This window comes from Penicillium samsonianum, assembly GCF_028829775.1.
Source record: "Penicillium samsonianum strain IBT 33392 chromosome Unknown utg000002l_segment0_segment0, whole genome shotgun sequence".
Lineage (NCBI taxonomy): Eukaryota > Fungi > Ascomycota > Eurotiomycetes > Eurotiales > Aspergillaceae > Penicillium > Penicillium samsonianum.
The window spans coordinates 3370929-3383808 of NW_026643260.1; the positions used below are offsets into that span (position 1 = coordinate 3370929).

At 47.9% G+C, this 12880-nt stretch overlaps 8 protein-coding genes across 8 annotated transcripts; 5 read left to right on the forward strand and 3 right to left on the reverse strand.

Moving 5' to 3' along the window:
• Positions 1–146: 146 nt before the first annotated feature.
• N7471_003157 (uncharacterized protein) lies at positions 147–1300 on the forward strand (the record flags this gene model as incomplete). The annotated part of the gene is made up of 4 exons (XM_057275877.1): positions 147–686; positions 749–935; positions 986–1099; positions 1158–1300. The coding sequence occupies 4 exons, from the start codon at positions 147–149 to the stop codon at positions 1298–1300; spliced, it is 984 nt and encodes a 327-aa protein (XP_057140515.1).
• Positions 1301–1762: 462 nt separating this feature from the next.
• N7471_003158 (uncharacterized protein) lies at positions 1763–1951 on the reverse strand (the record flags this gene model as incomplete). Its single annotated transcript, XM_057275878.1, has 1 exon — positions 1763–1951. One exon carries the CDS (start codon positions 1949–1951, stop codon positions 1763–1765), a length of 189 nt encoding a protein of 62 aa, XP_057140516.1.
• Positions 1952–2023: 72 nt separating this feature from the next.
• N7471_003159 (uncharacterized protein) lies at positions 2024–2274 on the forward strand (the record flags this gene model as incomplete). Its single annotated transcript, XM_057275879.1, has 2 exons — positions 2024–2218; positions 2260–2274. 2 exons carry the CDS (start codon positions 2024–2026, stop codon positions 2272–2274), a joined length of 210 nt encoding a protein of 69 aa, XP_057140517.1.
• A 700-nt stretch (positions 2275–2974) lies between these two features.
• Positions 2975–3637, forward strand: N7471_003160 (uncharacterized protein; the record flags this gene model as incomplete). Its single annotated transcript, XM_057275880.1, has 1 exon — positions 2975–3637. One exon carries the CDS (start codon positions 2975–2977, stop codon positions 3635–3637), a length of 663 nt encoding a protein of 220 aa, XP_057140518.1.
• Positions 3638–4027: 390 nt separating this feature from the next.
• On the reverse strand, positions 4028–5896 carry N7471_003161 (DUF4387 domain-containing protein; the record flags this gene model as incomplete). Its single annotated transcript, XM_057275881.1, has 1 exon — positions 4028–5896. One exon carries the CDS (start codon positions 5894–5896, stop codon positions 4028–4030), a length of 1869 nt encoding a protein of 622 aa, XP_057140519.1.
• A 1270-nt stretch (positions 5897–7166) lies between these two features.
• On the forward strand, positions 7167–8286 carry N7471_003162 (uncharacterized protein; the record flags this gene model as incomplete). The annotated part of the gene is made up of 2 exons (XM_057275882.1): positions 7167–7209; positions 7304–8286. The coding sequence occupies 2 exons, from the start codon at positions 7167–7169 to the stop codon at positions 8284–8286; spliced, it is 1026 nt and encodes a 341-aa protein (XP_057140520.1).
• Positions 8287–9782: 1496 nt separating this feature from the next.
• N7471_003163 (uncharacterized protein) lies at positions 9783–11247 on the reverse strand (the record flags this gene model as incomplete). Its single annotated transcript, XM_057275883.1, has 5 exons — positions 9783–10073; positions 10146–10579; positions 10644–10752; positions 10828–11010; positions 11074–11247. 5 exons carry the CDS (start codon positions 11245–11247, stop codon positions 9783–9785), a joined length of 1191 nt encoding a protein of 396 aa, XP_057140521.1.
• Positions 11248–11654: 407 nt separating this feature from the next.
• On the forward strand, positions 11655–12590 carry N7471_003164 (uncharacterized protein; the record flags this gene model as incomplete). Its single annotated transcript, XM_057275884.1, has 1 exon — positions 11655–12590. The coding sequence occupies one exon, from the start codon at positions 11655–11657 to the stop codon at positions 12588–12590; it is 936 nt and encodes a 311-aa protein (XP_057140522.1).
• Between the last annotated feature and the right edge of the window lie 290 nt (positions 12591–12880).

The window sequence follows — 12880 nt, forward strand, 5'->3', positions numbered from 1 at the left end:
GGGTGGAGTTATATAAACTGTCCGCTTGAAACCTCTTTTTGTTTAGTTTCTCTCTTTCCCTAACCCCCTACCCGCTGCGCTTGAAACTCCCCGCCATCGCCATCGCCATCGCCATCGCCATCGCAATCGCAATCGCAATCGCAATCATGCCAGGCCCGTACGACACAAACACCACTGCCGACGAGCTGGTCAACGATTACAACGATCTCATTAAGGACAAGGTCGTTCTGACGACCGGCGTCTCTTCCGGTTCCCTGGGCGGCTTCTTCGTCCAATCCATCGCCAAAGCCAAACCCGCCTGGCTCATCCTGGCCGCCCGCAACGTCGACAAACTCCAACAAATCGCCAACGACATCATGACCGCATACCCAGATGTCAAGGTCCGCAAGGTCAAAGTTGATCTGGGTTCGCTGAAGAGTGTGCGTGATGCGGCTGCCCAGGTGAATTCCTGGGATGATATTCCAGTCATCGACTTGATGGTTAACAATGCCGGTATCATGGCGGTTGATTATCAGCTCTCGCCGGAGGGATTTGAGTCCCACCTGGCAACCAACCATCTAGGTCCGTTTCTGTTCACAAATCTGATTATCAAGAAGATTTTGGCATCCAAAAGTCCTCGGATCGTCGTGGTTAGCAGCGACGGTCATCGTCTGAATCCTTTCCGCTTCGATGACTACAACTTTGATGTAAGTGATGCATGAGATTTTGCTTTGCTTTTGTAAGGCACCCGTACTTAAATATCGACCAGGCAGGGAAGAGTTACAACAAGTGGTTCGCATATGGCCAGAGCAAAACAGCCAACATATTGTTCGCAATCTCCCTGGCGGAGAAGCTCAGCCTGAAACACGGCCTTCTCGCATTTAGCCTGCACCCGGGTGTCATCTTCACAAATCTGGGTAACCACTTGGACTGGAGTGTGGATCTGGATGGACTTCGTAAGTACCAGCCATGACCATCAAATGCACGGCCGCTAACATTACCACAGGGAGCGCCGACAAGGTGTTGGGCAACCGGGAGGGCTGGAAAGAGTTCGAGGCCAAGCCGTTGGAGCGGGGTGTTGCGACTCATATCTATGCTGCATTTGATCCGGCTCTTAAAGGTATGTTACATACGGATAGACGGGAGACGGAGAGTATGCTGACAGGCTGACTCGGTAGCTAACAACGGCGCTTATCTTATCGACTCTCATGTGGCAGACCCACTGTCTGATACAGTCAAGCCGTGGGTGACCAGTAGCTTTGAAGCGGAGAGACTGTGGAGGTTGAGCGAGAAGCTGGTGGGCGAGGAATTTTCATACTAGAGTCGCAGTGTATATATGGGGGCTCATCTCATCTGGCACCCCAACACGACGCAGGACATCCATATGTCAGATGAGGTTTATATATGGATGAAATGACGACCAACTTAAGTTAAAAAAGGAATTTGAACCTGAAAAAAAAAGAAAACAAGTGCTATTCAATTCGAGCTACCCAACGTAGAGAGTATAACCCAACATCAAAACTGCCGTCACGGCACCGGCCAGATACACCATGGATCGACTTAGAAGATCTATTTCCTTCCACCCTTTGAGTGGAAGTACCTGAGCTCTAATCCCCTCATCTTCGTCATCCCATGAAACTCGACCTCGTGCAAACCCACCGTCCCGTCCACATCCACATAGTCTAGCTTCGGAGCCACCTTGATTAGCTCCGCCATCTGATCGGTCAGTTTGTGGTCTGGATGATACGGCAGAACCCAAGTTGCCAGCAACTTCAGCCTGATACTATCCCACGCCTGAATCCTCGTAATCAGCGAGGAAATCTGCATGATTTCCCGCATCTTCTGCTCCCGTTAAGTCTGGTACTGCGCGAAGATCTTGCCCAGCGTCGCCCGACTGACCTTGCCGCCGCCATGAGCGACCACTGTTCGCCGTAGATGATTTCACAGCACCACCACCGTTTCCATTTTCCATCGTGGAGTTGCCCCCCAACGCGATGTTCGGCGTCACCTTGTGCACCGAGTCTCCGGCGAGCACGATCCGGCCATGCGACTAATGCTTCAAGATCCCTTCTTCAAGCGAGATCAGCGAGCCCCGGAGCCGTTTCTTCCAGATCTCACCGAACGCGAGCGTCTCACAGAGCGAGTGGTTCGCTACGCTTGCGGCCAATTCCTCGGCATCGGCATTGGTGTAGCGCTGGCGTTGAGGCCAGGTGAAGGACTTGTCGAGCCGGAACGCTTAGTGAGTACCTAGGTAAGTCCTTGAGCTTATATAATAATTAGGTGATGCTTAACTAGTCCACTTAGTTAGTTACCTAGGTAGTGAGCGACTTTACTGATTATATAATGCGTGCTTAGTTTTACTCAGTGAGCAAAAAGCGGTAAGGGAAAGCCATGTCGCCCGGCCTAAATCCGGTATATATGTATGTAATCCGAGCTAACTAGTAGAGTCCGTATACAATAGACCGGACAGGTATAAATATATTTGCATTGTTTGCATCCCAGGGGTCTAGACCTGACGTCAATTGCCTCTTCCGTGTAACAACGCCAACTTTTGGTCTGGAGATGGATTTCGGACGAGTCCAGGATAAGCATGTGGCGCACTAGTTTCCCCTTTTGGTGCCTTCTAGAAGCATGAATACATCAGAGGGGAGACTGTGCTCCACACCCTCCGTTCTATCGGTTTCTCCAACCACCAAACAGAATGTCTTAAGCATAACTAGTCGTCACGACTGCGACCGGCCAAGAAGATTGAGCTTGCATATATCTTGTAAATGCTCCTGGTCAACGTAAGTATGACATCAAGGCTCTTTGCTATACGACCGGTTTCTATGAGAGCACCAGATACTTTCAACATGCGGTTCTCACTACTTTCTTATATAGATCTACCATCATGGCCCTGTAGCATTCATCAATTAATTACCTCTCATCTCTTCTACCAAACATCTCTTCAGTAACCCTAATCTACATACCTCTTGCTTTTTTTCATCACATCATCATGGATATTCAAGGCACCCCTCTTCCTGCCGGCAACCGTGGCACCAAGGTGACCACCGAACCTCGTACACAACAGCGCATCGAAGAACCGTCTGGCCCTATTACCAATGACTCACTTGCCGCCGAGTCTATCCGCCGGGGTGGCGGCTTCTCTGGCAACCGTGGCGCCGAGGCCATGGGAATGTCAGGAATCCAATCCACAGTAACCAACACCAACACGTCCGCCTCCATCAAGCTTCCCTCTACCCCATTTGGCGCTCAGCGCCAGGACCGTCATGAGGAACAGAAGTACCCAGAATGCGTAGTTGGCCAGGGCAACTTCCCTGGCACACACATGGATAACTCTGGGTACGCCGGTGGCTCAACTGCGGCCAAGAAGGAGATGGGTATCAAGGCTGGCGAATACTCTGCCGCCAGCGGCAGTGGTGGCGGCAGTCAGTTCAACGATGTGACCGATATTCAAGCGGGTGGTCTCCCCTCCGACGATGTTAAGAATGTTAGCTTCAACTCGGAAATTGGCTCCAACCAGGACCCTGGCCGTGATGCTATCAGCCAGTTCCAGCACAGCAATGCCCACTCTGCCAATGACTCTGCCCGTCCCCATCAGAAGGGTATCGATACTCATACTGTATATGAGCATTTGCAGAGTGACGAGCGCGCTTAAGTCTCCATCATTAGAGATTTGATCCAATGCGTTTCATATATTTATTGGGAGAGTGCAAGCGAGCGTGCTTTGATTTGGCACGGCCTGGGCTCGGGCTATGATGAACTATGATTTAAGTACTCCTTGACCAGATACATCGCCGAGCGTCTTAACAGCTTGACAAATGTCGTTTACAGTAATATAGTGGAATGACTATGAAAATATGATCTAATTGATCTTCCGTGATCTACAATATATACCACACCAATCCTTCTTCCTCAGGATGCCAGATGCTAGATTGAAAAGTAGCGGATCATCTCTTGGCAGGGTAACAGGGCTATAACCTTGGAATATCTTCAATGTAGATGGCTTGGCACAAGGCGGGCGCTCCTGGAGCGATAGTTCCCTGGGCTAGCTTTGACAAACCTCCGAATCGATTGACTTTCTAGGGAACGGCAGTTGCAGGAACAGCAATGGAGCATGCTGCTGAGATCCATGAACATCCAAGTCGCCGAAAGATCCGGAAATAACTGGGCGCTTAATGGTCGCCTTAAACGACAGTGCCTGATCCCAAAAAAGACAAGCAATCAAGTGCTCTTCGGAAATATTATACATCTCCATGATAGCCTGGGGAGACAGAACGCCGCTTGCTTTGACCTTTTGAAAAACATTTTCATTGTCAAACATCACATCCATTGTCAACTCATATGGACCAGCGTTCTTTGTTCGAATAACTGAGGCAACATCCCCGAGATAGCAGTGTCCTGCTGGTGGTTCTGGCTTCAGAAAATCTTTTCGTGTAATCCCGCTAGCTGACGTCCGGTGCAGTGCTTTTCTGGCAGTGTCCGAACTAGAAGGCTCCTCAACAGGATCGAGATCGAGAAATTTCGATTGGAAAGTCCCATCGCCGTCGATCGTCTGAATGGCGATCTGGAAAAGCTCGACGGGATCAACATTTTCCAAAAGGTGGTAGATACAAAACTCGCATGCTTCGCCCATGGGTATATCGAATGGAGGAAATGGCATTGCAAAATTCCCTGCAGTTGCAACTTGGTGTGGGTAAGGGGCATGAACACAAGCAATGCGAGCTAAGTTGCAGACTTGGGTAGCAATGGCTTGAGTCGGAGCCAGAACCTCACCACAAAGTCCGATTTCATTGGGGTTGCCTGCCTGGGGTTCAAGAGAGCCCATGATAGCGTTGTTCCCGTACTGATGGAAGCGAAGTGTGTACTCCGCTAGCACCTTGTCTTTAACAAAGTCTTTGACGCCTTTCAGGAACATATCTAACTGGCCGATCAGAATTGGATCTCGGAAGCCACCGAAGAACATGCTGCGGTACCCAACAGTGCGAGCGCCTTCCAGTTTCACATTGTAGGTATCGGCTTTGACAAACGTCCCGTGTCTGACACGGACACTGCGGCAATCAGGTAGCTCCTCATAGGTGGCCTTCTCCAAGTGAAGAGAACCCCCTGGCCCCACTAAGATGTCCGGTCGAGTCTTTTCGTAAAGGGTGTGGGCAGCCACGGAGACAGTGGTACAGCGAGAACCAGGGTCCATAGGAGTAATATCGAAGCTCTCGCTGCGTATAGTGGCCAGTGCTGACTTGCTTTTGGGAGTTGAGCACAGAGCACCACATTCCATGATTTTGCCCATATGGTATGCAATACCCAGGTCTGGAAACTCGTTGTAGAGGCAAAAGGCCGCATATGGAGATGGGTCGTAAGCTCGACCGCCGACAATAATATCGAAATTGGGATGCCCTTGCATCGCTTTCAAAAACGGTTCGTGACCCATCTGGGCAACTATCCGAGGAGCATTGTCAATGTGTGCAGGATTCAGTGGTGGGACAGCCTTGCTGCAAGGTTGGATTCGACCTGTTTCCAAGCTGGATTTCACCAAAGCTTTGTCCACTTCGGAATAGATCTTGATGATATTCATGGACCGGTATTTATTTTGCTTGATGAGCTTCTCAATGATTTCGACGAAAAGGTCGACGTGGTCGTTTGCCCCATCTCCACCGGCAGAGCTCAGAATCACAGGAACCCGATAGGTATGGCAACCAGCAAGAAGGAGGTCGAGATCTCGCTCATATGCTGCCGGCGTCACTGTTGTGTGTCCCAAGGCGAGCTTTTGGGGTCCGCTATCAGTCGAACCACAATCCGCAATGATGCCATCCACGCCATCTGCTAGAGTTCTGAAGAAAATATCCCGTGGAAATCCATACCCAATCATTCCAATTGGAGTAAAGATCTTCAATTCTTTTTCACAGATAGGTGCCATTGTAATATTCGGAACTTCGGACTCTCAGTTCACACATGCACGGCACGATAAAATATTTTCACTGAAATGACTGGCAACCGAGCAGGATATGTTTGAAATCAGAAAGACGTTTATATTGGCCATTCGGTCAAAGCGAACTTCGCCAGCGATGCCGGCATCGTCCGACTATAAGCTACAATATTCCGCAATCATACCTCGGCCCTATTAAGAAATTGTGACATTTGCGTCTCAGCTAGGCATGATCCAATCAAAATAGATCATTAACGAGTAACAGCATATGATTGTTGATAGCTCGTTACCTTACTAGGTCATTAGCGGTTTTCGGCACCATAAGCGGTATTCGCGCTGTGGGGCAAAATTCGGGTCACGGCTGACGTGCCGAAGGGCGCGCCCCGCGTCTAAAAGGAGAGTATGGCATATATGGATGGTGCAAGTACAATCCTGTGAAGGGACGTTCAGGAAACCTAGTTCCAAGGTTTGGATGGGTAGTGCAACCTGACAAACGCAAATGTACAACGTACACAAAGTAACTATTTACTTTAGCTGATCAATCAGTCAGTCTAAACAGGCAGGATATCCCGATTACGTACTCTCTTGATTTCAGGGAATCTACCAATATGTCTTTGCCTGCCTAGGAAATCGCCAGCAAAAAGTGCCGGTTTGAGCTTATTTTCTCCAAGGATTTCTATAGTAAAAAGAATTAAAAATGGTATGAACTCACTATGTAGGCGAAATAGTGGATGAAGAATAGTACTTGAGTATGATATCCTGAGATCTCTGAGAAAAAAAAGCTCTCTATCTATGCTAGGGAGGCGTGAAAAACAATGAATAAGCAAACAAGCAAACGCTGCTATTGAGGTATCTCTATCAAAAAAATCCGTTTCTATGATTTATAGAGCTAAAAAGGGTCTGTAATAACAGTTAGAATTAGTAAACTTTCGCCTTCTCCTTGTCTTGTATTCCTCTTCCCATCTGAGTTCCGAAAGGTTGATAGGCCGGGATACGTTACTTCGTTAGTTCGCCGTTTACTCACACCGAAGAAACCAAGAACACTGGGGCGCTTACACTTGCCAATTGAGGAACACCAAGGTATCTAGATATGTAAACATCGCACATGGCATGATTTTCTTCTTTAGTATATATATGTTAATAGATCACTCTCTGGCCTTGTCTTTCCGACTTCACCACTGTGCTTGACTAGCAATTTAGCAGCTACGCCGAGTTTACACCATTCAACGCCCCAGGCTGACATATCCGACCCTCGTTTAAAATGATGCCCAATCCTCCTCAAGTGCTCATCACCGGAGCCACCGGTAAGTACCATTCTCGTGCAATGAAAGGCATCTGTCTTCACTCCATAACCTGTCCTGAAATTAAGAGATGCTGACTACTGATATTATACAACAGGTTATATTGGAGGGGACGTCCTTCAAGCTATTCTGCTCAAGTTTCCTCAACTAGAGCCTTTGATATGCTGTCTAGTGCGCAAGCCAGAGTACGGCGAGCGTCTCCAATCCATCTATCCATCTCTGAAGCTGGTGTATGGATGTTTCAGTGACACGTTGCTGCTGGAAGCCCTCGCTTCTGAGGTCGATATTGTTATTCATTGTGCCAATATTGAGGATGTTTCGCCCACCCAAGCACTGGCTCGAGGGCTTGCGAAGCGGGATCGTCCAGGCCCAGCATTTTGGATCTGTGCATCCGGCACGGATATCCTTGCATGGGAAACAATCTTTCACGGTAGTTACGGAAAAACACGTGACAGAGTCTACAATGACATGGAAGGTGTTGGTGAGATTCTCGCACTGCCGGACAATGCCCCCCATCGGGAAGTTGAGGCGGTACAGCAAGCTGCGGGGAGTGATCGAGTTAAGGTGGCTATTGTCTGTGCACCTTGCATCTACGGACAGGGCCGAGGACACGGCAATCAACGCAGCATTCAACTACCAAATTTAGCTCGTTCTATTATTGAAACCGGAAAAGCTTTCATGGTTGGTCCCGGCCGCAACCGATGGGCCAATGTTCACATACACGATCTGAGCGATTTGTTTGTTCGCCTGGCCGGCGATGCCATCGATGGAGGAGGAAAGGCGACTTGGGGCTTAGAGGGTTACTACTTCGCAGAGAATGGAGAACATGTGTGGGGAGAGATTGCTAAAAGCATGGCGCATGAAGCTCAAAAGCAAGGCCTAGTGGTATCTCCGGATGTGGTATCGTGGACAGCTGAAGAGGCAGATCAGCATTTGGAATACTGTGCTTTGTTCTACGGTACAGACTCTCGGTGCGAGGCCAGCCGCGCGCGACAAGTTCTCGGTTGGAACCCCAAGATGCACAGTATCGTCGAGGAGATACCGGCAACATTAGCCATCGAAAAGAGGTCTGTGAAATAAGACGAAATATAGCAATATAGCACTGTCAATACACTTCCGTGAATGGTAGGCTGAAAAACTGCCCACCGGGACTCACTACTATTATGTGTTCGGGACACGCAATTTCGCCGTAGATACATGGGCGAGTAAGATCAATGAGCTTATATTAAAACGTGTTGTGATATCTCTTGCCTGAGGTTTGAGGCCGCCATTCCCTGCCGTCTTTTAGTTGGCCCTTTCCCCAGCTTCCTTTTTCATCCAAGAATCAATCAATAGGCTGGTTTTTCTATCTTTCTCCATATCCATAGGCCTGGCCACGTCAAGAAAAAGGACTGTTGAATACTATACAAGGAAGTGTTGTGAGGACCAGTTATTGTCTCCAAGCTAGCAAAGATCGAGGCCATTAAAGGTGGGGAGACAGGGACCAAAGCCAGTGCGGACATCCATGACCTACTATTATAGTAGTGCGATTATCCTTCGATTATGTAAAGTTTTATTTCACAGTTTCCGCCTATATTAGCAAACCAGGGACTAAACGAGGTTTGGACTGCGTTTTTGAAGTATCATTTGGGTGTTGATTTAACCTCTCAAGAATTGATTTCAATCACGGATGGATCAATGTCAATACCTAAGTATTGACGGTCGCTGCCTAATAATGAGCCTGCTTTTATCAATGGAGCAGTAATCATAATCAGTAATCACGAATGTGAGAAGTCTATTACAATCTATTTAGTCTGAGTTTCAGGGTCAGAAGGACGGAAAAGGCCGCATGCGCACGCATGTTCAGCATATTCACAACACGAAAGCGACTTTACTGCTAGTAGGGGTGTACCTTTTGGACATCACTTCTTGGCTCTTTTCTACGAAGGTGCTAGGTTGACCAAGTGAATCAAACTGTTGTATGATTCTTTTTAAAAAATTGAATATAACTGCAAACACGCCTAAATAGACACTTGACCTTTGAGTGATGATTGGATGATCTGGGAGTTGTTGTGAAATTAATGTGCTGACAACGAGAACCGTCACCACTTCTTATAAAAGAAGTGTTTCCACCTAAGTTGTGTAAAAGAAGTCTAGACAAAAAAACAATTTAGCAAATGGTGAAAAGGCAAACCCAAAGTAACAGTATTTCGCTCACCTGGATGCTCTTCTCCTAGCTCCTCTAGGCCTTTCTGCCGCTCTGCACACGCATCTGGTGTATGCTGCAGTTGTGTCTTTCGCTTGTTCAATATAGCAAAATACCACCGTAAAGCCAAAGATAGTATCAAGGAAACACAAGATAATCCGAGAGCTGACGCATTGCCTTTGCGATCTGCAGATAAAGGCGATATTAGAATAAATTATACTAGGTGCACAAAATGAGGGGGGTTAAGCTGACAAAATGGTGGATCACTATAGGCCTGCGTTCCACAAATTGCAAAGAGTTGGGAAAATATATTCATAAAAGCCAATGAGGAACCCCTATATAATGGTAAGAGACCATATCGGTTATTTGAGAGCATGTATTGGTGAAAGGCTTACCTTCGTGTATAACCAATGAAGTTCATGGCTGCCCAGGACAGCTGGAGCACAGCGCTTGGATAAACCGAAAACGCAACAAGACATGTGGCACCAAATCGAGCTTCATTGTTCTCAATGCCAAGGAGTAGAGCATAACCGACGATAGCTCCGCCTGTCGATGCTGCCATAGTTAGTCCTCGGGCATTAGTCCGATCGGCCACTTGAGCCCAGAATAATACGCCAACGCATGCACAAGCGTATACGATGACCGTGAAGAGTTGGGTGTCAACCGCAGTATAGCCAAAGCCCTGTGTGTGATATTAGCTATGATTGAGTGAAGATTCAATCGTAGAGTTAAAAGAAGATCGGAAGTCAAGTACCTCGATAATGGCAGGAAGAAAGTTCGACAGTGATCCAACACAGAAGTGTCCACAGCAAGCAATGCCAAGAAGAAGCCAGAAATGGAGACTTAGGAGTACCAGGGGCACCTTTTTGATCTCCAACTTTGCTTCACATGTGTTGTGTGCCTCGCGGCTGCGACGTATTGCCAGCGCCTTCTCCTCTTCGGTGAAGCCAAACCGAAGAGTTTCCGGACTGGCTGGGAGAAGAAATAGCACAAAGAATGCGGCCACACAAGGCATTATCCCCTCAATCAAAAATATCCAGCGCCACGCTCTCCAACCGCGCAACCCATCCATGTCCTTTTCAATGCCGTAGGCAATCAGTCCATTGAAGGCCCCTGCCAACGTGGACATGGAGTAGAAAATGGCACCACGTGTGGCGAGTTCACGATAACGATACCAAAAAGATAGGTCTGAATGAGAGGCGACTATCAGTATAATAAAATGATGGGAGTTGGAGAGAAATAGGTAACTAACAGAATACGCCCCCTTGTACAAATGCCTCTGCGGCCCCGATGAGAAATCGTAAGGCGAGCAGCTCACCTTTGTTGTGAATGGCTACTGTCGCGATTGTAATTGCTCCCCACTGGTCAAAAGATTAACAATTAATCCTGATAAATATTCGAGTTCGACGACTGGAAGGACATTTCGGGGTTCTCACAATGATCATCGCACCTGCAAACTGCCTAGCTGGACCTATCTGCTTAATCAAGAGTGTGCCAGGCAATTGAAACACGACATAAGCCACCAAAAGCACGGTTGCAGCATTAGAGTAGTCTTGAGGAGATAAGGACAACTCATCCGAAAGTCCGGCAACTTTGGCGTTGGCGAGGTCGGATCTGCCCTGTGGTGATAGTTGGGTAAGCATCAAATTTAAATTAAATCAGGATTGATGTAGACAACTCACCATTTGGGCGAAAAAGTAGACAATCGAGATAACTGGCAATATGAAGAGATCCAGTTTCCATTTGAGTCTGGAGTTGAGCCTCGGAGAGATATCATCCTCCATATGTTGTTCGTCGTGAGAGTACGCAACTTGGATCTCGTCGGTCTCTTTGGGGTTGGTGTGATTTGGCGACATGGCGAGCGTTTTCTTTGATCAATACTTTTATGCAGAAATTAGGATATATTGCTGCTGCTTATGTTCCCTTCAATAAGAGAGAGAACTGTGGATCTTTGGATGTGCACTTTGGGCGGAGCCCTTATAGGTACTACGGCTATGGGGTCGAACCCCAAGGGGAAGCGAATTTCGGTCTTGAAAGCGAAAAGGAAGCGATGAAGTGAATATGGCTGCGCCTTTGGCCTTGGCAGATCGATATCCTCTTGATATAAAAAGTATATACATCCGGGTTCAAACAGCAAAGCGTATTTCGCTACCTGAAGCGAATGTCGCTTCCCCTGTCGATATCTTCTACTACATATTCCATGGATCCAGGTGATTATTGAGGCAGTGCTGATGAAATATTTAGCTTCAGCCTAGCCGCCAAGATGGAGCGAGCTTTGTCAACAGCTGATGTTCCGAGGCAGTTTCTCAAGGACATCTTTTTGGTTGGCCATGTGCCGCTCAAATCTTTGGCATCGGATCCGCGCGTCTCCTATGCTCTTTACATACCTTCTACCCACTACGATACCAATCCAAACCCCACACAACTCCCACTGCTTATCTGGGTGCATGGCACAGAGAGGAGATGGACCGCGATCTATGAGGCAGAATTAACCTCATTTGCCGACCGAACACCATGCGCAATCCTTGCCCCATTGTTCCCAGCTGGGCTTGATGGTCCGAATGATTTGGATTCATACAAAAAGCTCCGATCGCACTCCCTTCGATCAGATCAGGCACTTTTGTCTATCTTAGACGAGCTTGCACCGCGATGGCCGGAGATTCGGACAGACAAAGTCTTCATGATGGGATTTTCAGGTGGCGGTCAATTCGCTCACCGATTTCTCTACCTCTACCCTGAGAGACTAGCAGCTGTCAGTGTGGGCGCACCGGGAAGAGTGACCCTATTGGATTTCTCAGAGAAATGGCCGGTCGGAGTAGCAGATACCGCGACTGTGTTTGGCCGACCTGTCACCCTAAATCACATTCAACAAGTTGCTATTCAGCTGGTGGTTGGCTCGGAGGATAATCAGATACACGGAGGCAAGGAGTTCTGGACTTGGTTACAGCGTTATAAAAACGACGCAGAGAACCAACGAGAACCTGGAGCACTAGATACAATGAACCGAGGGCGAACTGAAACTTTGGATTATTTGCATAACACATGGAAAGAATACGGGATCGATAGTCAACTTGAAATAGTCCAGGGCATCTCGCATGAAGCTGGACGGGCGCAGAAGCATATGCTTCGTTTCCTAGAGCCGCTGATCCGGGCTGGATTTCAAGAAAAAGCCGACGGCAACACGCGAGTAGCTACTTGATAACTTTTTGAGATCAACCCAATGAACATATGTGTTTAGTACACTGAGTCCGGAGTAGAAAGGTGGAAATTAACTATTCGACGTACCAAAGTGGAAAGGTTGCCAAGACCTGCCTAGCCGAACACCGCATCGTGATCACTCATCAACGTTCCCTTTCTTTCCTCAACCAACTTCTCCTCCTAATTTTGTTTCTATATTGTTCGACACTGCTTCATATTGGATCCTGAAACATGGAAGAAGGTGCGCCAAGCCGTAGTCGAGGTAAAACGCCCTCCAAGCGTTCCTCAATG